At 47.6% G+C, this 25,617-nt stretch overlaps 1 protein-coding gene and 1 long non-coding RNA gene across 4 annotated transcripts in view; one reads left to right on the plus strand and one right to left on the minus strand.

The window, feature by feature from the left end:
- Positions 1-107: 107 nt before the first annotated feature.
- LOC142009772 (uncharacterized) overlaps positions 108-25,617 on the plus strand; it is a 48,742-nt gene continuing 23,232 nt past the window's right edge. Inside the window, exon 1 of the long non-coding RNA XR_012644560.1 lies at positions 108-157. This is a non-coding gene — a long non-coding RNA (uncharacterized LOC142009772). The remainder of the gene's footprint in view (positions 158-25,617) is intronic.
- The window catches only part of NOD1 (nucleotide binding oligomerization domain containing 1), a 44,639-nt gene continuing 32,087 nt past the window's right edge, over positions 13,066-25,617 (minus strand). For 2 of the 3 annotated variants that reach the window (XM_074988317.1, XM_074988316.1), the window contains exons 9-12: positions 22,719-22,802; positions 20,848-20,931; positions 18,261-18,344; positions 13,066-16,297 (exon numbers count right to left, since the gene is read on the minus strand). In XM_074988317.1, the coding sequence (XP_074844418.1) occupies positions 16,225-16,297; positions 18,261-18,344; positions 20,848-20,931; positions 22,719-22,802 (325 nt within the window). In that variant the 3' untranslated portion in view covers positions 13,066-16,224. Of the gene's footprint in view, positions 16,298-18,260; positions 18,345-20,847; positions 20,932-22,718; positions 22,803-25,617 lie in introns of those variants that run through there. The other variant, XR_012644559.1, reaches the window with a different exon arrangement.

Consider the following 25,617-nt stretch of genomic DNA (forward strand, 5'->3'; position numbering starts at 1 on the left):
TGTCTGACTGTGGCCAGACAGCGGAATGCTGATGGGAGAGCTTCCTTGGAGAGATTTGCCGCTGCTGTTGCTCACTGGACCATTCTGCGGCAGAAGCAGATGCAGGTGGAACAGCGTCTGAATGGGCTCTTGCGCAAGGGTAGAGCAATTTGTACAGGTAAGCGGCTTCTGCAAATTCAACTGCTTGTCTCAAGGAGGAAGATAAAAGGGCAGGTGGCTTATCTGGGCTGTGCTCTGAGAGCGGTGCTGGAAGGACTAACCATACACTTCCTGTTTGCGTTGACATTGACTACATCCTGGCTATACAGATGTCAGCGCTGTTGCATGTGCACCACTAAGAACATGTAGGGGGTGTGTTACGAGCAGGTGAGGCAGCTTAAGCCACTGTCTATGTCGATGAAGCTTGGTGTGTCACACACAGCGATCGGCATACCAGATTTCACTGGCATAGGCAGTGGCTTACGGCCAGTTCCTTTTATTCTGAGCAGTATCAGAATAAAGGGGTGTTTCATAGGGGAACTTTGGCAGGTTTGAGGAGGGAACAAAATCTATTTTTATCCCCATTTACTTCCATGCTACTAGCAAGGCACGGGACTCCCATGCTGTTCTCCCTCTGAGCCATTGGAGCTATGTAGATATTTCTCTGATACCTACATCCTGGTCCACTCCCAGGCTGTTGCAATCAGCTGTTGTGGTGCTCTGCAGTACATAGAACCCATTGCAGCCGTTCATGGAATTTGTGGTGGGGGGGAAGTGGGGGCAGGAATGATCTGCTGAATTTGGGGGCCTTCCATGATGACTCTACTGCTGGGAAAAATTCTCTTGGAATCGGTCAGCTCATTGCACTGTGTGGAAAGAAGCTTGGGACAAATCAATCGGTAAGGGCAGCACACAGGTGTCCAAAGTGAGTCTTGAGAGTGGGCAGCTGCAGTTAAAGCCCCTTTCTGGAAAGTGTTTCTCAGGCCCTCGTTGCCTTGGTTAATTCCCTTCAGCATGGCCAAGAGAAGTTTTGTGAGGCTTGGAGAAGGACTCCGTCTCTTGAAAGTGCCAGTTGTATTCTGTTTTGTGACCATGGTCCAGACTATGCTTTGGTGTGATACAGCTGGGAATTTGGAGTAGATCCAGTAGAACCAGTAGTTATTCCAAGTTACACTGGTTTGAGTTAGAGCAGGATTTGGTCCTTCCCTCCTCTCAGTCAGCTTATGGAATAGATATGTCTTCCTGACTGGGGAGACAAGGTGCTCTGGTATGGGGGGTACTGGACTGGAAGCTGGGGACCCTGTGTCCTATTTGTGGTTCTGTCCCGACCTCTTGTGTGATCTTGAGCACATCCCTACACCAGTGTGTGCCTTAGTTTCCCCTTTGCTCTCTAGTCCCATCTTTCCTTTTTGTCTTATAAGCACTACATGGCAGGGACTGTCTCTCACTGCATTTGCACCTCTGCCTTGACACACAAGGCTCCAGTTTCAGTGTAGGCTGTTAGGCACTGCTATAAAAATAATAGCCACAGGCTGAGGTTTGCACACTATATAGAGTAGAATCTTTCATATCCGGCAGCCCTGGAACCAGGAGGTTGCTGGATATTCAAATATTCTGGATAATAGAGAGGTATACCTAGAAGTGCATAATACTAAAGAAAAAAAAGATTAGCTATTAAGAGACGAACAAAAATGTATGCAGAGTACTTTATTTACTAACAGTAGTATTGTACGCTGTAAACTTATGCTGTGTTTGCTCAATTTACTTTCACTACACTGTAATTAAGGAAAACATAACTAAAATTTACTTGATCCATAACTGAAAGAACACTGTATTCTGTATTTGTTTTAACTTTCACTATACATATACTATGTTATATGAAACTTACCTAAAATTTACTTTTAATTTAAACTGTTTTGATGTCAGTAGATGAACTAATTAAATGTGATGTGTCTATGGTTAAAATGCTGGTAACTTTGAGAATTCCGGATGATGGAATGCTGGTTAAAACAGAGTTTAGTGTAGTAAAAGAATAAACCTGGCCACACTGTACTCCTGTCAGAGTTCATCTGCCAGCTGTTTACAAACAAGTTCACTGTAACAGAAAGATGGTTGAAGAGGCATCAAGGGGCAATATAAAACTTTGGTAATAAGAAAAAACTGACTGTAAAACTCTTGGGTTCTTTCTGTGCATTAACCCTAGATTCTCAGAGGCCATCCACCACTGTACCATGATGGATACCTTCTTCATCCCCACCTTTATGGCAACCCTCTGGAGCAAGCAGTGGCAGCAAGCTAGAGAAATGCGACAGCTTATCACCACTAGAATTCTTTCTGGGGAAGTCCATAGAGTTTTTAACATATGAATTATTCACACTCATGTCTTCAGCAGGGATTTGGCTACAATTACTGTGAAATATGGCCACATTTTTTTTCTTCTGTGATTTCCCCCTCCCGCCCCACCCGATAGGCTTTTAGTAAGCCTGTGCTCTGCCCTCTCCATTCTGGATGCGTAAGAGAGCTTTATCGTGGAAGCAGTTGATAATTAGTTAAGACAACAATGTCTGTCTTAGCAACAGGAATTTTGCTGGAAATACTCCAGTCTGGCAGGTACAGAAGCTCATGTGTTGAATTTAAATGGGTGGCATCTGTTGGTTTCATACTATGCGTGACTATGTATCACTAGAACACATCAGCTCTGCCTTCAATTAGTAGAGCTATGCTTCAGTGGGCTTGGCAGTTAATCTACCGTGGATGCCTGTACTAGAATGTTAATCAGGTGCTGTAGGGATTACAGTGCACAAAGATGGGCTTTTTTGGTGAGGCTGTTGACATGAACTACAGTAAAATTCCTTTAATCTGCCACATCAGGGACTGGACAGGTACCAAATTTTCTGGACTATTGGATGTCACCGTAACCCCCACACCTTAGTTCAAACCCCCCTATCGCAGCTCACCACCCCCACGCCAAGCAGCAGCTCACCTCTCCTGCGCATCCCCAGCTTCTTTTCTACCCCATGCTCCTGCAGCTTCTACACCCCCACACGCCCCGGCTCAACTACGCGCCCTGGCTCCCCTGCAGCCCTACCGACCCCCCACCCCCGGGTTAACTTCCCTCTCCCTCCCCACAGCACCAGCCCACCACCCAAGCCCCCGACTTACACAAATTTCAAGGTACACGAATGTTGGAGGGATGCTGGACCATCAGGATTTCTGGACTGTCAGAGGCTGGATTAAAGGAATTTTAGGATTGAGCTATGTTTGGTCTGTGTTCTGCAGTACACGTGTGTCATGGATGTGAGAGGGAGAACCACAGGGGCAGCGTCGCAGTCAATGAGGTTAATCTGAGGGATGGTTATTGCTAGTTGAATACCTACCAGCTGGAGGGGAAGGAGTACTCTGCAGTAGTCCATGTCAGATGGTCACTTGATGGAGGCATCTGCACTCCCCTCTTGTGTTTAAAGGGCCAGAAGAGAGCTGGAAGAGGCTCTTTAAAGGAGTCAGTGATGAGAAGGAAGAGGAAGGATTATCTAGTGCTTACGCTGTGACTGGGGAGACGCTGGTCTGTAGGTTTGTATCTCATTTTTTTCCTCTGCAATCTCGAGGCTCAGAGATTTGCCCTCAGGTCTCAGTTTTCAATCTGGAAAATGGGGATCGTCACATTCCCCTCGCTCCCAGGGGCGTTGTGAGAATAAACAGAGTAAAAATGGTGCCTGGTCAGTATGGTGATGGGAGCCATATAAACACAGATAAGAGAGATGAAATGGTTCCGATACAAAGGGCTGGATTTTCATCTGTCTGGCCCAAGGTCTGTAGAGAGCAAGATGAGCTTTTCAGAGAGAGCTAAAATCTCTCTATCCCCTGGGATGTGGTTGCTAGGTCAGCTAGCTTTTGTACTTTAAATGTGCAGCAGGCATTTTCGTAGGGGTGAAGAGAGAGCTGTACTGGTCCCCAAACAGGTTGGGGGATCTCTCCCTTGCGGACTCATGGGAAGGAAACTTGTGTAAGGCATGGCTTATGAAATTGAGAAAGGTGTGAAGGAAGAGCCACTGGTGGAAGGTGTAATTAGTATCCCAGGTCGTCAAGGCAGAGACAGCCATTGACTGACCCAACTCAGCTACCTAAGTCATAGGCTAGATTTCTACTGGTACCAAAAAGTGTCCTACACGGGCCCTGAGTACTGTTGGGGAATATGCTTGGGGGAAGGGGGAGGGGATTGTGTTAGGGAAGTGGTGCAATGATAAACGATTCTATTACAGATGACTTGTTCCATGGCATCTCTGTGATGCCTGGGAAATAAAAACGGAAGAAGGGAGAAGATACCTGTCCCTCTCCCCATGCACTGTCTCTGTGCTAGCCAGCCACAGTGCCACGGCCTGTAATCAAAAATCACAGCTGTCCTTTCAAAATAGTATGGCAAAGAGCAGCAGGCAAAGATTGGTGCCTGCCCTAGCTGTGAGTTCTGCTCCTTCAGTGCACGTTGCAATGCTGTGTCATTGCAGAACTCCTTTCTTTAGCTTGGCTGACCTACGTGCCCGAGCTTTGGGACGTAATGAACGTGGCAAGTTCTACCAACACAGGCAATGCTGATTTAAAGAGGGGAGGAGTGGTAGGGACAAGGAAGAACACAGGTTAAATCAGTCTCTCGTGAACGATGCATCAGGACTGTCCCATTGTTCCTTAAATAATTAAATGGAAAAAGGCATTAAGTACTCCGGCTGCTCCCCATCCCACTGTATGCACAGCAGAAATAATTTCTACCCGCAGAGTTGCCTCTAGGATTTAGGAAGCTTTCCTTAAATGGCTCAAGTATCACAGTTGTCACTTGCATGCTTTTGAAGGCATATTCTCTTGGCTGTTCCAGATGAAGTCCACGTCTCCAGATTAGCCTTGCGACAGCCCTGGAGCAATGCGCTGCATTTTCCAGCTGTTATGTACTGGATTTCCGTAATATGACAGCACTTCAAGAGGCATGCACTGAGTCTATAGCTCTGACATCTGCTCTACATCTCCCAAGAACGATGAGGGAGAGTCAGGAGAAATCAGCAAAGCCGCAGGGTATGTTTGACGTTTACTGTGCAGCCAGCTTCACCTAACGTGAAGTGTCGTCGTTCATACCAGCATTTAATCTTGCCCCAGAGCTGGACTAATAAGTAGCAAAATGATTCGCAATGCTTTTCCACTCCATTTACATGCAATATCAAAACTAGGTAGGTTCATGGAGCATAGGTCCATTAATGGCTATTAGCCAGACTTTGCAGGGATGGTGTCCTTGGTTTCTGTATCCCAGAAGCTGGGAATGGGTGACAGGTGATGGATTGCTTGATTATGTCATCTGTTCATTCCCTCTGAAATACCTAGCACTGCTCGCTGTCAGTAGACAGAATACGGGGCTAGATGGACATTTGGTCTGACACTTCTCATGTTAATTTCTCACAGCTCGCCATGTGAAATAGCAAGACGCCTGCCAGACACCATCCCCTCAGCCTCAAAACGGCGTTCTCCAGCTGTCACGTAGTAAAGCCATCATGTTTGGAGTGGGGTGAAATCAGGGTGCGGAAGGGGCATTGGCAGAGAGGGGTCCTCACAAATGAGGAATACCCGTAGTTGGTAGCAAGATGACTGTAAAAGCAGCAGGAGTATAAACAAGAACTGTGACTGGATTCCTAGGTGGCCGAGCGTCTCTTGCTGCTGTTGATTTCAGTGGGAATGGCAGGCCCTCGGTGCCTCAGGCTTTGGCCTGTTGTTTAAAAGTGATGTTTCATGTCAGGCGTCTGCTCTGCTTTCCTTCCCCCATTACCGATATGTCTGTTTGAATGTGTGTAAAGGCCACAAAGGGCTTCTCTGAGCATTGCCAGTGTCATTTGTGCTCAGGCATCCGTTGCGAAATGGCAAAGAGAAACCTAGCCAGCCTCCACAGAGCAGCTATTCTGTATCTCTCCACCTCTGACTTCACACTTCAACCCTGCACCCAGGGTTGAAAACAAAGGGTGTTGAATGGCAGGCCCATCCATAGGACACGTTGCCATGCTCTGACAAACCCACCAGAGATGGGGAGCAGCTGTGGTCCTAACCATGTTACCAGGGTTGTGTTTGTAATGGACTGAGCAGTGCTCACCTCCTGCCCTCTAGTGATAACAATAGTGGCCCCACAGTCCATGTCAGCAAGCTCAGCTTCAATTTTTTTCTTTACTGGAAAGATCACTGTTCGGGGAAATAGGGATTGTAGCAGCTAATGGTCCAGGGGACTGGTATCCTAGGGCCATCCTAGCCAGTGTCCTGGGATAGTGTGTCAGCAGGAGGTATCTTATATAAATTGAGCTGCTGTTTTCATCCCCTTTCCCTGCCCTGGGTCTGCAGCTCCTCTGTGCAAACAGCTGGTTTCAGTTGCTCCCCCCTGCAGCAGCAGCCTCTTATCTCAAGGGGTTTAAGCCCTTTTTGCATGTGCAGACCCCTAAATATTTTTGAATGGGGTTGCAGATCCCTTTGGAAACCTTAGACATAGTCTGCAGACCTCTGGGGTCCACTGACCACACATTGCGAACCACTGTCTTAGCTCTTCCCAGCAAGGGGCAGGGCTGGGCAGCAGAGACCGAGGGAGGGAATCTCTGAGCTGCTCCTGGGGGTGAAGCCTGTGTGTTCATACAGAGTCGGTCCCAGGGGCAGAAAGGAGCCACGTGAGGGAGCCTCTGAGGGACCAGTTCTCAGAACTCCAGCCTTTGTGGAAAACAGTCTCCAGAATACATTTGCTGATGTTGATACGATGTTGGGGGAAGCAGCTCTGAGCCCCTGGATGGCACATGACAGCAGAGCAGGCTAAAAGAATGAACAGGAGGCTCACGTCCATGCCCTGAAAATTATTTTAAAATCTAGGATAAGGCAGAGGACAGCAAATGGAGGTAACAACGCTGAGGTGGAAAGAGGATCCATCCCCAGCATTCCCCTCTGTTTCAACCTGTGTCTGGACCTTTTGTTTGCAATCCTGACTGATAATTTTAGTGGTTATTTTTCTCATGTAGAGACAGTGGCTGTTTCAGTGACTACAGCCATGCACCAAAGAGTAGCATCTGAAAATTACAGCTTATGTTGCCTCAAGTTATGAAAGGCAAACTCCCAGCACTGTCCACGCTTTGGTACCTAAACCCTACAAAAAAGCAGTCCTGTGGCACTTTAAAGACTAACGAAATGATTCATTATTAGGTGATGAACTTTTGTGGGACAGACCCACTTCTTCAGATCTGGAAATTCTACCTACAAGATGAATTAAAATATTAAATAATCAAAACCCAAAGCCTCTACACGAAGCAGAGTTTAGATCTTGAGAAAAGAGACATGCCAGAGCCTTCGTGAAGAGCATTAGTGACTTCATTATTTGTAATTGATTTTGTGTGGCAGGTGCTAAGATGCTGCAGGGATGGGCAGCCTCAAACAGAAACCAGCATCTGCTCAGAAGGCGGCATAAATAGACCTTGCAGCATTCCCAGAAGAACAAACTGTAAGGGTCCCCAGAAAATAAGGATGAAATTGATTACCCAAAGATCCTCTATTTAAGTCCTCCAACAAGTGGGTTATTTTTCTTAAAAATGCATTGTCCCATATTTGCTGTCTTCCCTTCCCCACACGCTGCCGTAAGTACTGGTGGGTTCTGTATGTGGCTGGATCCCTGCTCCTCAGCCACCTACCCACCAGCAGTGAGTGAGGTGGGTCCAGTGGCTGGTGGTGGGGCAGAGATGCAGCAGGTGGGGCTGGCTGCTTCCCTTGCTGGTTGGTCAGCGCAGGCCCTGCTGCATGCTGGCTTTCAACCAGAAAGGCCCCTGCCCCCATCCCATTTCTGCCAGCACTAGCTGGGAGCTGCAGTCGCTGGTGAGTGCAGGCAGGCAGCAGCTGCTTGTTTTGCTTCTGCTGCCCACACACTGGCCCCCTACATGCTGCTCCTCTCACTGTCCTCTTTCTGCTGTGCTCCTTTGTCCCTCTGCAACCCCACTGCTCCCCCAGCAGCAGATGTCCCACTTCCAGCACTGTCTGAAGAACCCATAGCCTTGCCAACCAGCTCTTTCTTTCCCCCATTGCCTGTGGCTGAGCCAGCTCCCCAGGGAAGCCCAAAATCCTCCAGCCCAGGATGCTGGCCAGGAGCAGCTAAGCTCTGCATCTACCAAAGCCTGCACAGCACTGGCATGGGGAGGTCGCTCTGGAGCAGCGAGGGGGAAGTAATTTCCGGTCTGATCCAATCCCAAACCCATAGGCTCGACAGCAACCGGTCAGGCAGGGGATTAGTACTTTTGCACCCCACCTTGCCATCCTGGGTCTGGGTCTTCTCCTGACCCCGCCCCCTGTACTAGGGCGCATGGGATTGCTCCATTCCCTAGGCACCCTCCTCGGCTGAGTCACCTCTCAGGCTGAGCTCTGTGGCTGCCGAAACTCCCCGGAGTTCCCTGGGCCCTGTTGCTCAATGCATCCCTCGGGCTCAACCCCTTCCTGCCCACGCTGTAGCCAGGGGACAGGAGGCAGCTGAGTTGTCTGTCAGCAGCAGCCTGGAGGGTTGGCTGCCTTTCAGCACTGGGTAGGCAGGATGAAAAGAGTTCTGCAAAGGCATGAGCCAGGTCACCCCTTCCCCCATTTCCATCTCCCCTGTGCTTAGAAGCAGGTTCTGTCTCTTCCCTGCTGCACAGCGCCAAAAGGCGGCTGCCGGCCACGTTCTAGCAGAAACCAGGGAGGAGGGGCATGCGACTGTGTGTGCCCCCTCTCCAGTCACGTCTTGCCTTGAAGTCACTGTGCTGGGTACAGGGAGAGGTGGGTCCATTCTCAGGCATGGAGGGTGGGTTGGTCAGTTACACTCCCCCGCTGGTCTGATAGAGGTGTACTTGAGCGTGTGTCCCCTCTCCCCTTGTGAACTCTAAAGCCTTAAAGAAATAAAAATTCAGCTATGCCGTATTTCTTTTTAATGGCCTCAGTTAACTTGATGTTAATTTGAATGTATCGTATAGTTCTGATGGTTGAACTCCCTTGAATGTGAGCCATCTTACCAGCTGTCCTGTATTCAGGATACAGAATTACGAGCACCTTGTCTTTACATCCACCCAGTGCTGGTTGTGGAGGGTCTCCTAGAGCTGTGTGTTTCTGGCTTTCTCCTGTGTAGGACTTGAACTTGTTTCTCCTGGGCTCATTGCAAGTGGATTTAACGTCAGCACAAAGGGTGACTTGCTCTTGGATTGCAGCCCACACAACTGTTCTCTGCTAGGTTAGAAACTGATCGTGGCCTGTGCTTTGACGTGATTGCAGTGACCCATGCTGGACGGCGGCTCCCTGAGGACGTGAGTGACGCATTAGCTATTCATTGTTAGAGGAATAGACCCATCAGTCCGTTCATGGCTGTGCGCCAGGGAAGGGCAGAATTGCAGTTATGGTTGCAGTTGAATCATAGAATCGCTGGTCAGTGAGCCAGAAGTGACCGAACAGCGTAGACTAAATGTCGATCCCACACTAACCCCATCATCAAACTGTGACCATCGGATTGTGCTTGTTGGGAAGCCTCATGTTCTGTGCCCATAACTCACTTCAAATGCATAGTGAGCTCGCAGGGTTTGAAACGGGCATTGGAGCCTTTCACAGGCAGGCTTGTAGCTCAGTTCAGCCCAGGCTGCTCATTGCCCAAATGACTGTTGGAAAGTCTGGGAAATGAACTGTTCCAATCCAGTTCCTGGTATCCCTGTGCCCACCACACCCAATCACTTGTGACAATAACTGCCAGCCTCTGCAGAAAGGTCCCAGAAAGCCTCTGAGGACAGGTCCCCTGCTCTTTGTACGTGAAGCATGCTGCGTGTAGTTGGCCGTGCTGACTCATCTCTGTAATGCTGTGGCAGATGCTGCTGTCTGAGTAGAAGCCTGGCTGTGCTTACCAAAGCGAGGAAAGAGCTAACAGACCCCAGGGACAAAGGAGCTAAAGTAAGGGAGGGCAATAATTTTTGACTCCCAAGATTTTGGTAAGTGGCCGAGGGCCACCCTTTCCTATCGAGGGGGTGCTGGGTCTGGGACAGAGGTTGGGTGCAGAAGAGAGCTCGGAGTGGGGAACAGGAGTAGGAGAGAGAAGGGAGGTCTGAGGGGGAGTTCGGGTGAAGAAGCGCTTGTGACCTGGGGCAGGGCACTGGAGTGCAGTCTGGGAGGAGGTATGGGTGCAGAAGTTTCTGCCTGGAAGGGGAGAGTAGGGAAGGGGGTGCAGGGTCTGGGAAGGAGTTGACCTACGGTGGGGGAAGAGGAGGGTGCAGAGAGCTTGAGTGGTGACCTGAGGCAGGGGGTTGGGCGCAGGAGAGGATTCTGGCTGTGGGGAAGGACGCAGGGTCTGGCATTGAGGTGGGCTGAAGAAAGGTGTGGGTGCCAGAGGCAGGCTCTGGTGGGGAGGCAGCACTCTCGGGCAGGCATCCAGGCTTGCCAGAAGCCCTAGACCACTCTGTGTTGCTCTGTGCTGAGGGCAGTCTTCATGCATGCGCTGCTCCTAGCAAAATCTCTGAGTTCCTATTGGTCAAAAAGCAGCCAATGGGAGCTGAGAAATCATACTGCACTTTCCAGTCCTCCAGCAAAATTTCTCCACGCTTATTGGTCAGAACTAGCCAGTGGGATTAGAGCTCAAAGCCTCTTCTCCTCCTCCCCGCACGCGTGGGGAACAGCTAGCCGCTTTGAATGCTGCTCCATGTGCTGAGCCAGGCTGAAAGACTTGGTGGGCGAGGGGGAATAGGAGGGTGAGCTTTAGGATGACAGCTTGTGAATGATGTGATGGGATTTGGGGCAATAGCATTCGCTTTTGCTCCCCCTTCCCAGCTAACCAAGTGTAATTCCTTCTGCTATAAAAGAGTTGTTTGGGGGGGATGATTTTGATTGAGTTCCGTGCCGTTTGTTAGGCCAGTCGGTGCACTCCTGGGATGAAGGAATAGTTGTGCATACGCTACCGATCAGCTTGCTTACACCTGTTCCTTCATGAAGCTTCTGGACCACCCAGTTCCCTAATGTATGCTGTCTCACATGCATGGCTTGCATAGGTGGCACTGATTTGGAGCTATAGACCGGGGTGAGTGCGACCTTTCATAAGGGGGGGAGCACAGTGCACTCAGCTCTCCCCCCAACCCACAGTTGCTCTGTTTTCTCCGGTGCGGGCTCCGCTCCTGTGTTGCCAAGGGAACATGCCCTCCCACCACTGAGCCAATCAGAATGCGCAGAGGCCCTGTGACAAGTGGCGGGGACAGGCAGCAAGTTTCAGGTTTGGTAAGGTACTCTTCTGGGATTTCTCCCCGTGAGACCTCCCTCCGTTCTGTGCAGCCCCGGAGCCTCCCAGCACCCCCTTCCTGAGCGTTGCACCCCTTTCTGTGGTCCTCCCACAGGTTGAGGGTGGGGCGAGGCGGCCAATTGCAGGGCCAAAAGTGGGGGCCCAATGCTAAAGTTTGCTCACCCCTGCTATAGACAGTGATTGGTCCCTGTAACACATAGCAGAGCCTCCTTTCAAATTGTCAGATGGAACCAGACCCAGGTACTTAAAAGCCCCATGACTCAGTGCTTTCTTTTCGTTTCAAGAGCAGAAGGTGTGCAAGCTTACCTCAGTCATGGAGCCCAAGTCAGTCTAAACCAAGGAATTTTCTAGTGCCTGCAGCTAGGTCTGGATCCTTAGTTTGCTTGTAGCTTAGCAACCTGGCATCAGGAATAGTGCACGTGCATGCATGCATGTAGGTTTAGAAGACTGAACTGCTCCCATAGGGAGGCTGAAAGCCTGTTCGGATGCATTCCTGACTGCCCTGAGAAAGCAAACAGACCACAGCAGCGCAAAGATGAACTGAGACAATGGCTGAGGGCAGCATTTTCATCTATGGTGCTTCCCCTCCCCTGCCCTGCCAAAAAAAAAACCACCATCCCCTCTTGTGATAAGCTGTCAGGCAGCTGCTCCTTTTTTCTCAGGGTATGTATGTTGTGGTGTTACTTCCCTTTTCCAGGCTTCTGCAGCCTCCATCCCTTTGGCAGAATCTAGCTCAGGTAACCAAGGTGATGAACTTGGGACAGAGATGGGGCCTCCTGCCATTAGCACGCTGTCAAATACGGCTGAAAGATGCACATAGTAACTTTATAGGAACAGAATCAAAATGTTAACGACCCATGTCAGTTTCACTCGTGCTAGCCAAGTGGTGTGTAGTGAAGCACAGGGCAATGCTCGGGACCAAAAATGCACTGGTTTTAGAACAACAGGAAATTCAGGGGCCTCTTGGCCTTTCCTTGTCAGACAGCCATGGTATCGGAGGTTGCTGCCCGCTGACAGGTTGGGGGCAGCCCCACTCTACTTTTGCATGGGTGGCTCGGAGCTGGGGGCTGGAGGAGCTGCAGCAGTGAGAGCTGCAGGAGGTGGAAGGAGCCAGGCCAGCATTCAGCTCCTCTCCTGGTAATTGGGAGAGGGAGATGGAGGTGTGAGGGGAAGAATGGGGCAGGAGGAGTGGGAAGGGGCAGAGGACAGGAGTGAGTGATGGGCTGGGAAGGTCAGTGCACCATCATACAGTATTTGGATTTAACGGCCACCCTTCCCCCTGCCATTAGTCAGTTAAATCATGGGTTTACTGTAGTTCCTTCAGTTTTTTGTGGCATTCAACCTGATTATAAACACTCTCTCCTAACACTGGGGTGAGGGTTGAATGTGCAGCTGCGAGTGACTGAGCTGAACTGTTGTGCCAAAGGCCAGTGCATTAATCTTTGTACAAAATTGGGGTGTGTGTCAAACAAACCCACTAGGCTTATGTCGGCCAAGTACAAAAGACACTTTGCTGAGCAGTGATGAGTTGACTGCAGGGATGAATTCATTGGCCAATCACAGAGCGATGGCTCGAGTCAGCTCATTACCAGGGTTTCACAGATCAAGCACTGTAATAGAGCGGTCTGAGCTGCTCCGCCCAGGCCCAGATAGCCTTGTCCACCTTTTGAACTGCTCTTCCCCACTGCAGAATTTTCATTAGTGGTGGTCTGTACCTTGAGCTATGCTCTCATCTCCAGGGCAGAATCTATGCAGTGTCTGCCTGGCAGGACTGAAGTAAACCTCTGTGAGTCACAGGAACAGGCTGGAGAAGCTCTTACAAAGCTGTTTATTAACAAAGGGATGAAAAAATACATGGCTTTGTATAAAGGACTTTTTTTTTTAGTAAACTACAAATTCCAACGTTAAAAAACTGTAATTACAATCTCCGTGTCTTTCTCAGAGCCCTGCGTTCTGGTAAACAAGGCACCCTTTGTAGGTAGCTAAGCTACAGTTTGAGAGCTGACTGCAAATAGCCCATACAGCCTGTGAAGGGAAGAAGCGCAGCCCAAAACTGTGTCAGAAAATTCAAGCTTCTCCATGCATAGCAGCCACCTTCTCCCCTAGCTGAAGCTATGATGGAAATAAATCACTGTCCCAGCTCCACTTGGCACAGAACTCTGCTATGGCTTCAGCCCTGTCAGTGCTAGAGCCTGACCTCTGCCCACACCCAAGCTATAGTCCTCTGAGCTCTCTGTATGTCAATCATCCTTTAGCACTGACAGTTGATTTGACAGCAATGTTTAACAGGGCCACAGTCTACAGTGGGTGGCTTCTTAACACAAGGTCTATTCCTGCAGGCATATCCTGCTCAGTGCAGTGCTGGCTTCCTTGATCCATTCAGCAAACTCTCTGCCACACAGCAAGCGCCTGCAGTGTTAGGCCCATGCATGTAGCAAGGTTTGCATCGTGAGTCAAACCCTGTTCTTAGTGCAGAAAAAGCCCCAAATGAGCATATTCAATCCATGGACACTTTGGATTTTCACAGCCAGTGAATGACAACCAAATGAAGGACAAAGCTTTGAACACAAAAATGCCTTTTCTGTCTATCCTAGAGTCTAATTCTACCATTAACACACTTCTTTAGATGTGCTCAACACCATAAGAATGTTACAGCTAAAGATCACACACTATCTTTTGCTGGAACAGTAAACTTTCGTATCTGGCATTGTATTATCCAGAACTCTCAAATAACTGACATTTTAACCATAAGTAAATTTTAGTTATGTTTTCCATACAGCATAGTGAAAGTAAATACAAAAAATACAGCAAATACAGTAAGTTTATAGTATACAATATTGCTGTTGGTAAATAAAGCATTGTGCATACATTGTTTAATATCTAATCTTGTTTTGCTTTAGTGTTTTGCATGGCTATGGATACCTCTATTATCCAGAATATTTCAATAGCTAGCAACCTCCCAGAGCTGCCAGATACAAAAGAGTTTACTTTATCTGCCATGGGCTGGGGAAGATGCTAGCAATGTGTAGGCTACAGCTGCGCCATGTCACTACACCCATGCTGTTGTAAGCAGCATGGCCTCTTTGTGCTCTTCTGATGACATAATAAAATCACCTCATCAACTAAGGTGTCCACACAGGTGCTTCTTCTCACTAACAATTTTCTTGTTCAGGGATGTGGCTCCCACCTGAGCAACTGAAGTATAATGTAGACCTACCTGAAGAAATGCAGGTTTTTTTTAAAATAGTCTTTAACAGGGCCTTAAGTATTTGGTTTTGACAGAGGTTTTCACAGCTTAAATATGCCACACCTCTAACTGTGCATGTTTTTGCTTCAGTAAACAGGTGGCCCAGATGCATGAATCAGTCCACTTAGCTGATTTCTCTAGGAAGACATGGCAATTTCATCACTTCACCTGGGTGGGAGGAGAACCACATCACGGGCAGGGAGAACCAGTGAGAAAATAACACACGCTCCTATTTTTCTTTAGCGTTGAAAAGTGTGTGTAGGGTGGAGCAGGAGGCCGCTACTATGAAACAAGTGAGGGTGGACTAGAAAGAAAACCTTTTCAAATAAAGTAACTTGGTTTTTATTAAAACCTGCCCCCACTTAGCTCTGTGGACAGCTTAGTCAGTGGAGAATCCACCACACACAGAGGTAGGTGTTTTTTTAAATTGCTGTGTGAATGACAGAAAAATTAACAAACCTTGACCAAGGTCTTGAAGTGTCTAATGCTTTTGGGTGCTTCAGTGCTTAAAAAGGGGGCCTGGTTTTCATAAAGTACTGAGCACTTGCCTTCTGATAATCAATCTAGCTCAAGATTTTGGCTAGGCATTCCACTCTCCCTCCAGGACCTACTCACAACTCCAATGTGTGTTAATTCAGCCAGGAGTGGCATGGAAGTTCTACATTCGCTAAGTACCTTTTATAGTACTTCCCTGAGAGACTTAGGCTCAACGCAATTAGCCTGCCCGTTCTCCATGCTGGAGCTAGCAGTTTGCTGTTGGCAGCTGTGATGCTCTGGGGCTGGCAACTCCTCACAGGTCTAGTACATCACAGGCCTTAGAGCCTCCAGAAAAAGTCACTCTTAAAAATCTTGAGTGATACAGATGCCACCACACTCCTGAATAAAGTATTCTATGGGATAATTATTCTCATTAAAAAATTTACGCTTACATCCACTTGGTTTTGTCTCATAGCTAAGACTTGAGCCCAATTCAGTAGGTGCATTCCAGAAAGTAGCCAGCTAATTCTTCAGGTTTATCTCCACCCTACCTTCCAATGACAAGGGGCTTTTTCTGGCCATAGCATTGCATTGTAACAGGAGGGCAGCTGGGTATGTGGGAGAAGATGTGCAAACCAGCTCCAATATGGAGGAAGGCGTATGAAAAGTAACTGAAGTCCCAGATCCTGCTATGCAGGAGTCTGAGCTGCCTCTCAGAGTCAGCAGGAAAATCAGACCTCTGGTACTAGGTAGGAAAGAGGAGCAGTGCTGAGGGCATCAGCAAAAAGTACCTTTCATAGGTGGTTTACAGCGCTACTCATGATCTCCTGCTGCTCTCAAGCTTGTCACTGTGCTGTGAGTTTGTAGCTAGTCCACAAGATATTGTACATATAAATAAGCTATAAAGAAACTTCTTCATACATATGTACATAATACACATATCAAAGCACACAGCCTTGCTGGGTGGATTGGTTTGCTCACACTGTCATAGCACTTTAAATCATCAAAGCCCCAGACACACATAGTTCCCTAAGGCATCACTGTACTCAGCAAAAGCATGGAGTAACAATACAGGTGCCTAAAGGGGGAAGGACAGCGGGGGCTGAAAAAGCCAGTTAATCAGACACCTTACATGCTGTGATGCAACCCCTGGCCCTAGTGCAGATGGATGCCTTGGTAGCCCTTCAGTCTAAGTGCTGGAACCGTTCTTGTAACACTGAGCTTGTCCATGCTGGAAAGAACACCCTCAAAAACAAATAAGCCGCTCTTCATGTGCAAAGTCTTTGGCCTCTTCTTGGTTGATCAGATTCCCATTTAAGCTAGTGAGGGGGAGGAAAAAGGAAATGAAAATGAACTTGTGCCTATTTTGCACTTTGGGAATGTCATGTCTTCTCGTTTTTCAAGGGGCAGTCAAAATTTCCTCCAGCTCTGCGTGCCATTTACTTACCAAGTGTGCAGACCTGGGGACAGCCCTCCAATGGGCTTGTCTGCTAACTAGGTCACACTGTAGTTCGGATTGGACACATGGGGCAAGATGTTTTTCAAAAAACTGGTGCCTAAAATTATCTTCATTGCTGGGCACACATGGGCTGGGCACCCACCCGCTCCCCTTCAAAACCCAGCTCCCTTTAGCCAGCCATCTACTCTTATCACCAGGCAGCTGGCTTTAGGCAGTTGGCAGTAGCCATTTTAGCTTACGTTAGTCACGAAGACCTGGCAGATGGTGTAAGACAGTTCCTTACTGTTCTGAGCTGCCCATCAGAGACCAGTATGTTTTATTATATTACAGCCATTATGAAAAGAGGGATCCAGATGACAGAGATCCCCTTATGCAGGACTCTAGTGCAGCCAAACGACCAGAGACTTGTTCACCTTCGCTTATCTTTACCCTCCTGAGCAGAGCACACGCTACCTAATTGGCTGAGATGTGCCCGTTAGTCATCAACAGTAGTGCTGTTACTTTAGGTCCACATTTTCAAACTCAGCGGCCTAAAATTTTGCCCCGGAATACAAATAAATAGCCTGGTTTTCAGAAGGGCTGAGCACTTGCAAATCCTACCCCGATCAGCATCTCTCAGAAATAAGACAATTTAGAAAGCTAAATGTAGACTTAGGAACCTTGCTTTGATTTGAAAATAGCAGAGGGGGTGGGTGTGTGCCAACAGACACAACATGAGCACAAGCTCAGAACCCCACCTGCAGCTGTGTAAGAGGACACCACCACCATAGCCCAGCGGCTATGCAACGCAGGTGGTGACTGACAATCTTTCAATGTAGGAACATTGTGGCCTGGCACTTAAGACAAATTCTTTTATTTTTTTTTTAAACCTATGTTGTGCAAAATCCCAGCCTGAAAGCAGGAGCACTAAAAATAGACCAATTCTACTAGCTATTCCACCCCCTCTGAGCGGCTGGAAGGAACGGGCTTTGGCTTGGCGCCTCAGAACACAGGTGGCATGTGATGGCTACCTAATCTAAAACAAGCAAACATTGCAAAAGATTAATCTCCTTCCTTGTTGCTTAGCACCTTTCCTGCGTATGGAGTGCTGCTGAAAAAAAAAAATCAATGCACAAATTCTACGAAGCAAATTATCACTGTTAATTAAACACAACCGGCACCTGCTTGTCTGCCTTTAGCTCCTGGGTAGCAGAAATATGTTGAGAAGAAAATGTGCAAGTAAAACTCAGGTCAAGCAGAACTCGGGACACAAAATTTGGTCCTTATTCTCCAAACACCTATGCATGTGCTTTTCCTTCTCCAGGAAAGTGACTAGGGTTGAAGTCAATGGGACTCCTCACGTTGTAAAGCAGACATCTAAGCGCTGGAATGAGTGGTTCCTTCAAAATGTGAATCCCACAGGCTGGAAACAGAAGGTCCCATCCTTAGAAATTTGCTCAAAACCAGTGGTTCTCAACCAGGAATCCACCATTAGGGGGCTCCACACCAAAAATGCCAGAGAGGAGCCAGCGTTCCACCTGCTGCAACCCAGGGCGTAAAACTCAAGCCCTACCACCTGGGTTATGTCCTTTGTGGGGCACCTTGTGGCTCTGGGCAGGTGCCCTATTTGCAACTTCCTAGCCTTTAATCTTGGACAAGCAGAGTAACAAGTGTGGGAGTACAAGTGGGCTGTGGAATTCGTACAGCAAGTTGGGGAAGAAAGGCCTCTGAAAAGAAAGAGGTGAGATCCCATAGTCCTATCTTCTGATTTACTGCACCACATGGTGCCAGCACTGAAAAGGAAAGGAAATTAGAAAGCAACCCTCTGAGGAGGGGGATCTTACCATATTTCTTTAATGGTTGTGTTCTCCTGGAGAGCTTCACTGAAGCATTTGGCCCCTCTGGCTGTAATCTGATTCTGGATAAGCCTAAAAATAATGCACTTTGTGTCAAACCAGCTGTTTAGCTCCAACTTGTAGCATCCCCTGTCTTGTGTACTTGGGGTGTTTGATGCAGAAGTCAACACTGGGAGGTGAGCTGTGCTCCACATTGATGAGTAGGGTGGGCTGTTTACCAAGAGAGTTTCTGATTACCAGCTGCATGGGTGGCAGGTCAGCATCAGACAATCTCCCACAGATGTGCTATTAGCACCAAGGCCAGGAGTCTGCGTGCCTCTTGATTTTGAAGTGTGTGCATGTGTGTTTCAGGGTTAGTGAGCTGCATTATGCAACTGATGATACATCTGCTGTCTGAGTGGAAGCTGATTATGATCTGTGTTGAATTATGAGCACTGGATCTGTTGCTACATTAAGTTCTTTACTCTTTTGCGTTAGTCCAGCATTATTATGTTTTCTCCTTAAAGTCTCTTCACCGAGTAGCAGACCAAGTCTGCGTATAAATCCGGGGCAAGCTGCATGTTTTAATGGTCACTTCTCAGATTCTATTTTTGTATGTCTTCCAAATGAAATGTGACCCATCCAAATGGTAGTCTTTTGCCTATCAGGCTAGCAGGACTGGGACCTCTTTGGAAATGCTGTGCCAAACAGCCATGATGGCTCCAACTGAACTCAACAGGAGCTACCACTGCTCATGCCATGGAGGAAATAAGGTCAATACATTCTACTTCTCGTGGGCCTGGGGGGAGAAATGTGCACCACATACTTTTCACAGGTGACCCTACCAGCAATGAGTTATGCACGATAGGCATGAGTTCCAAATGGAAGCTGGTCTAGACTATGGTTGGATGATGAAAAAATGCCTCTGCAGTAGTAGAAAGATGATCACTCCCTAGACATAAATCTAAGTGGCTCAAAGAGCTGAAATGGAAAGAAAACAGAAACTGAGAAGTGAGTATGGGGTCTTCTGCTGCAATGGAGAAGACCCGTTGCCTCAAATTCAAAACCTACCCCCTGCTGAAATATAAAAACACTTAGTTGAGGCAAACACCACCTACCTTATACAGGTTGAACCTCTCTTGTCTGTCACTCTTGGGACCTAACTGGTGCCAGATGAGAGATCAGTATTACCTAGCACATCACCAGCACTTCCACTGCATACTGGGCTCATAGAAGACCTAGGACGTGTCTACACTAGCCCAAATCTTTGAAATGGCCTTGCAAATGGCCATTTTGCAGATTACTAATGAGGCGCTGAAATGCACATTCAGTGCCGCATTAGCATGTCACTAGCTGGGGCTCTTCGAAATTGCCGTGTTTCACTGCCATGTGGCTTGTTCAGCCAGAGGACCCTTTCGAAAGGACCCCGCCAACTTCGAAATCCCCTTCTTCCTATCTGCTGATAAAAATCACTCTTAAAAGTCACTGCTGATAGGAAGAAGGGGATTTTGAAGTTGGCAGGGTCCTTTTCAAAAGGACCCAGGCAGGACAAGCCGCACGGCAGCGAAATGTGGCAATTTCGAAGAGCTGCAGCTGGCGGCATGCTTATGAGGCGCTGAATATGTATTTCAGCACCTCATTAGTAATCTTCAAAATGTCCATTTGCGTGGCCATTTGGAGATTTGGGCTGGTGTAGATGCAACCATTTAGGGGTAAATTACAGGTAAACAACAGGACTGCTGGTTGGAAACAAACTCTATGGGCCCATGGGAACGCTGGCCGGGCCTATGATATGTGGTCATCCAGCTAACTGAAATATGCCAGATTACAGATGTGGCTGGATGAGTGTGTTCCGGAATAAAGTTCAACCTGTAGTTTGTCGTGATGCACCACGTACACTATAAGGCCTCATGGTTGGCAGAGACTCACAACTTTGCCAGAAAAAAATCAAAGCAATTCTCAAAACCCTCTCAGTGAGGAGAAAAGGAAGAATTGCCTTGAGGTTTCTGAACTCGGTCAACAAGTGAAAATGCCACAAGGGCTTTCAGCTGCCGGAAGAATGTTGGGCTCTGTTTCAAGTGCAAATATCTGCTTTTGTCTGTGTGCCATTTCAAAGAATCAGGTGCAAGTAAGTGGGGATCCAAATGTGTCTGCTCACTGCAGCACGCATTTCCTGAGCCCCTGTGCCGCTCTGGCCCAAAGGGTGTTATGCTCATACGTTTGTGAGGCAAATTTATAATAAACTACGGTCAAAGTGTTCTTGCGTACAAGCGAAGCACCCTAAATCAAGGTCCCTGTTTGCTTTCAGAAGTACTGAGTGCCCAGAGGGTCCACTCTTCACAGCAGGAGCTGCAGGTGCTCAGGATGTTACTGAGACACCTAAATACAAACTCCTGTGTCGAAATTTCACTGTGCTTTTTCAAAAGTTAAAATGCAAAGCAGCATCTCCGGTTCACTTGTCAGCTACGCAGCCCGGGATAGACCGGCCACGTCCAGGCAGCGCAGAGATGGCTCACCGGGGCTTGCACAGGCTTAAAAGCTGAAGTATAATTGTGACAGCCCCCAGAGAGCCCACACTTGTCTAAATGTAACTCACCATAAATGCGCTAGCGTCTTGTTGACTCTCAGCATCTCTGCAAATTTCTCTGCAGCTTCATCATCTAAGGCATTTTTAGTCAACCTAATGGGGGGAGAGAACTTGTTCAGAAACTGTGGTGCACATTTTGACATGTGCTACTCAATTATTTAAGAGCTGACTAAGCTTCCAACAAGCCACAAACAGTTCCTGTCCCGAGCAGCTTTTAAAGACTGGACACAAAAATACACTAGAGAAGCCAGAAAGTAGGCAAGGCAAAGAGACTGCCTGCTTGATTTTTATTAACAGTGGGGCAGTGATGGTACTTCACTGCTATGGGTCAGTAACAGAGAGGAAGCCGTGCTAGTCTATACACTATCAAAACAAAAAGCAGTCAAGTAGCACTTTAAAGACTAGCAAAATAGTTTATTAGGTGAGCTTTCGTGGGACAGACCCACTTCTTCAGACCATAGCCAGACCAGAACAGACTCAATATTTAAGACACAGAGAACCAAAAACAGTAAGCAAGGAGGACAAATCAGTCCTTGCTTTGTCCAGACAAATCAGTTTGGATTCTGTCTGGACAAATCAGTCCAGATTTGTCCTCCTTGCTTACTGTTTTTCGTTCTCTGTGCCTTGAATATTGAGTCTGTTCTGGTCTGGCTATGGTCTGAAGAAGTGGGTCTGTCCCACAAAAGCTCACCTAATAAACTATTTTGCTAGTCTTTAAAGTGCTATTTGACTGCTTTTTGTTTTGCTATGGGTCAGTGTGTAGTTATGCAGAGTAGAAACGGGGTGTGTATGAGAGGACAGACACAAAGCCCCAGAAGATGTGTAGGGCCAGATACAAAAGTAGCACTAGAGAAGCCATGAAGGCTGTGGGAACAAATGACAAAAGCTTATCTCTACTGAAGACACCACTATGTCAACAAGGAGGGTCTCTATCATTGACATAGTCAATCCACCTCTGCGAGAGACAGTTGTTATGTCAACACGAAGCTCTTTCATCAATACTGTCCTATAGGCACTTAGGCAGGTAAAGGGCTTTTTTTCTGCCTGAACACCACAAAATGGTATTCTGGCATCTTTTTTTCCTGGTGCTGCCATTTTTATAAAGGCAGCTGAACAGCTCTGAGCTGCACATGGCTCTTTAAAGAGCCATTTGCAGCTCCTGCTCCTCACTCTCTCTTCCAGCTCCCACTGCCCTGCCACACTGAAAGAGGACTTAATTTAATTGGCTTACACCAATTAAAGTGAGTCTGATTTTAGCACGGCAGGCCAATGGGAGCTGCCCCTGCCAGAAGGCTGAAGGGAGTCAAGCAGCAGCCATGAAGACGAGATGGCCCAGTGAAAGAGTAGCAGGTAGAGCTCTAAATCCTGGGTGTCGGTGGGGAGGTGGTTTGGGGTGGCAGAGGGGAGGGGTATTAAGCTGCCTGAGGGTGAGGGCAGGAGTTTTGGGGCTTGAGTTTCAGCACCCTTTTTTTCCTAGAAAAAAAGCACCAGGTAGGTATATTGCTCATGTGTGGATTTTTCACAACCTTGAACAACACAGTCAAACTCATGTAAGTTTTAATGCAGACCTGGCCTAGCAGTATGTCTATAATTCAGGTGGGGAGTGTGATTCTCAGCTGGAGGAGACAGTCCTGCACCTGAGAGAGAAGAGCTGGCATTCCAACCCAGCTCTAGAAAAGACCTGTGCTGGAATGCCAGCTCTAGAAAAGACCTGTCACAAAAACCACATATTTGTCCTTTACCTTCACACCCACTCAAAAGCAAAATTTTCCTTATTTCCCAAGGAGAGAGTGTAACAATAAGTTGCAGCTTTCCTTTGCGACTCATTAACAAGGAGTAAACACACAGACATTCCCTCAGAATGAACGGATACACATTACCAAAAGATTTTCACTGTGTTGTTGTGCTGCAAAGCTTCAGCAATGCTTTTGCCTCCCTCTGCCGTGATGCCATTGCATGCAAGACTGGGAAACAACAGAATATGTAACAAAAGTCAGCAACTCCATTGTAGAAAAAGCCAGCAGTGTCTTTAAATCAGTCTTAATACATAACACTTGGATACTGTTTTACCTACCCAAAGGGCTCTACAAACTGCAACTAATTAAGACTTCACCGGCAGAAGCATTCTAACAACTTGCCATACCGTCATATGCCTTACCGTCATACAGCCTGGGTCCAACTCTGCCCTGTTACACAGGTCACAAGGTTTGGCATCAGAGAGTTGTAGTTATGGGACGGCAGCAGAGTTCTGACTGGTGGCTTTGAGAGTTAGAGTGGAAAATGTTTTTGGTGCCATTTTCCCCCAACTCGCCAAGCCAAAACCAGAACCAACCAAAAGGCAATCAGTGGCACAAAAGGGAAAAAAAACAGCAAAACAGCACCCCCAGAAGTCACTGTCTTGCTCATCCACTGCTGAAACCAGCTATGACTGAGGCATGTGCTCACCCATACATCTGTGTTCGATGCAGGTACTGCAACTGTCAGAGCTGGTCATTTAAAGCTTGTAAATGGGGAATTTAAACTCCTAGATGCCTAGTTATTCCTGCCAGCACAGTGCACAACTGCATATGGAAATGTAGGCTTACATGTACATAGTTTTGAGCACAGACCACAGGCTTTTCAAATCTTCCCCTTGATCTTCAGAAAGAGATTGGTAAGAGTGACTAACACTAAGCTCCTGGTTTCAGCTCTTTAAAAAGCAACTTTTCCAAGCCCCCTAGAAGCCTAGCAGGAGCTGGCCATGCTGCAGGGACAAATTGCTAGCAGGAGGCCTAGGCACCACTTTCTTCTCATGTGAGTGTTCAAAACAGGGCAGCTGGGGGCTGTAAGTGTACAAAGTCTCTGTGTCTGCCTGCTGCACAGGAGTGAATTCCACCCACTGTTTTCACTGGGAACCAATGAAGCCAAAATTCAAATCAGTCACATTCATCCAGCAGACACAGCAAACGGAACTCATACACCTAACATGGCAGTGGATGGGGGTGGCATTTAGAGAGCAGTGAGCCAGGAAAATTTACTAACTATCCAAATTTTCACCCAATCGTCCACAACTTGGTCCTTGTATTCAAACACAGCCATAGGTGCTGACTTTTTAACGTGCGAGAGGATGTTTCCCCGCCTTGCCCCATACGTACCCCTTCTTCTGAGGCCCCACCCCACCTCTGCCTGCCCCTACTATACTACTTCTTGCCCCTTCATTTTCCCTCCCCCACATGCTCCTGTATGCCATGAACAGCTGATCCCCATAGGTGGGAGACGCTGGCAGGTACAGGGGATGGCCATTGGGTGCTCAGTGTCCACCATTTTTTCCCCATGAGGCTACAGCCCTGGAGAACCCATGTAGTCAGTACCTAAGAAAACATCAGCAAGGTGACAAGGAATGAGGACAGCAGCATGGGCACAGTAAGGGAGAACACTACCATGTCAAAGTCAGGCTTTCTGGCTGATTCCCAATTGCCAGCGGTCAAGACTGATCTAGCCCTGGGCATGCTGGGTTCTCACACAATGAAATGAATGCACAAGCCAGGGAGAACAATTGCAAGGCCGTGTCGTTTTACATGGCATGTAGGGCCTGAGCCAAAGTCCTGTGAAATCAGTGGGGGTCTTTCCACAGACTTCCTGGACTTTGGACCAGCCCCACAGACAATCTGTGGAATTTGTTCCTGTAGAGGCAGAAGTTAAGCTCTCTAAGGCAGGCTTGAACCCAGACAAGAGGATCCGCACAAGTGTCATCCTTCTTATTGGATACAGAAGCCTCATCAGCAAAACACCAGAGGCCTCTGACCACCATTCAATCTGGTCAGAAGGCAGCCAGCACTGTGTGCATGGACCACAACCACAGTGGGACCTTCCTGTTAGCCCTACATGTAAGGGCTGGGTGCATGCTGACCCTTTGACTGTTCAAAGCTCGTTCATAAGGGTCCACCAGCAGCATGACAAATCAAAAGCCAGATAAGTGCCTACATGGGGCTCTGTTACAAGCACCGCCGATGATGCTGCATTTGGCTGCTGACAACCTGTCAACGCTTATCTGTGATCTCAGGGCTAGCCAGAGGGCTCAGATGTTGCGGGGAGGCACTGCGTCGGAAATATCAGCTAGCAGGTGACAGAGGTTCAGTCCTACAAAGAACTTTGTATGCAGTGCCCTGGTTGGATTGTCAGTTTCCTTGGCACGAACTGGGTAAGTGGACCAGTTTAACTAAACCAATATCACAACAGAGAGGTGGCCGTGTTAGTCTGTACTCCAACAAAACAAAACAGCAGAAATGTAGCACTTTGAAGATTAACAAAATGATTTATTCGGTGATGAGCTTTTGTAGGACAGACCCACTTCACATGACATTGATCTGATGACGTGGGTCTGTCCCACAAAACTCATCACCAAAGAAATCATTTTGTTATTCTTTAAAGTGCTACATTTCTGTTGTTTTGTAAACCAAGGTAAGTTAGTGCTGCATGTAGACAAACCCTGAAGCAGCAATTATGAGTTGCTGCCAGAGGCAGGGTTCCAAACTAAAGGTCTGGCCTGATAAAGTGAGTCAAGTAAGCACATGTCTTCATACAAACGCATGAAGATTAGCGGTTAGTCTAGTAAAGAGCCTGAATTCTGAAAGACAGTGAACACCTGAAAGTCTGACTTCAGTGGAAACTGAAGATACTACTATACCTAAGTAAAAGAAGGACATGCTGAAAAATTGAAACAGAAATTTTAGGGCTCTTTTCATTCACCCTTAAACTTTGCATAAAAACCACCATTTGCACTCTACTAATTGGTTATTC

Source organism: Carettochelys insculpta, chromosome 2 (assembly GCF_033958435.1).
Source record: "Carettochelys insculpta isolate YL-2023 chromosome 2, ASM3395843v1, whole genome shotgun sequence".
NCBI lineage: Eukaryota > Metazoa > Chordata > Testudines > Carettochelyidae > Carettochelys > Carettochelys insculpta.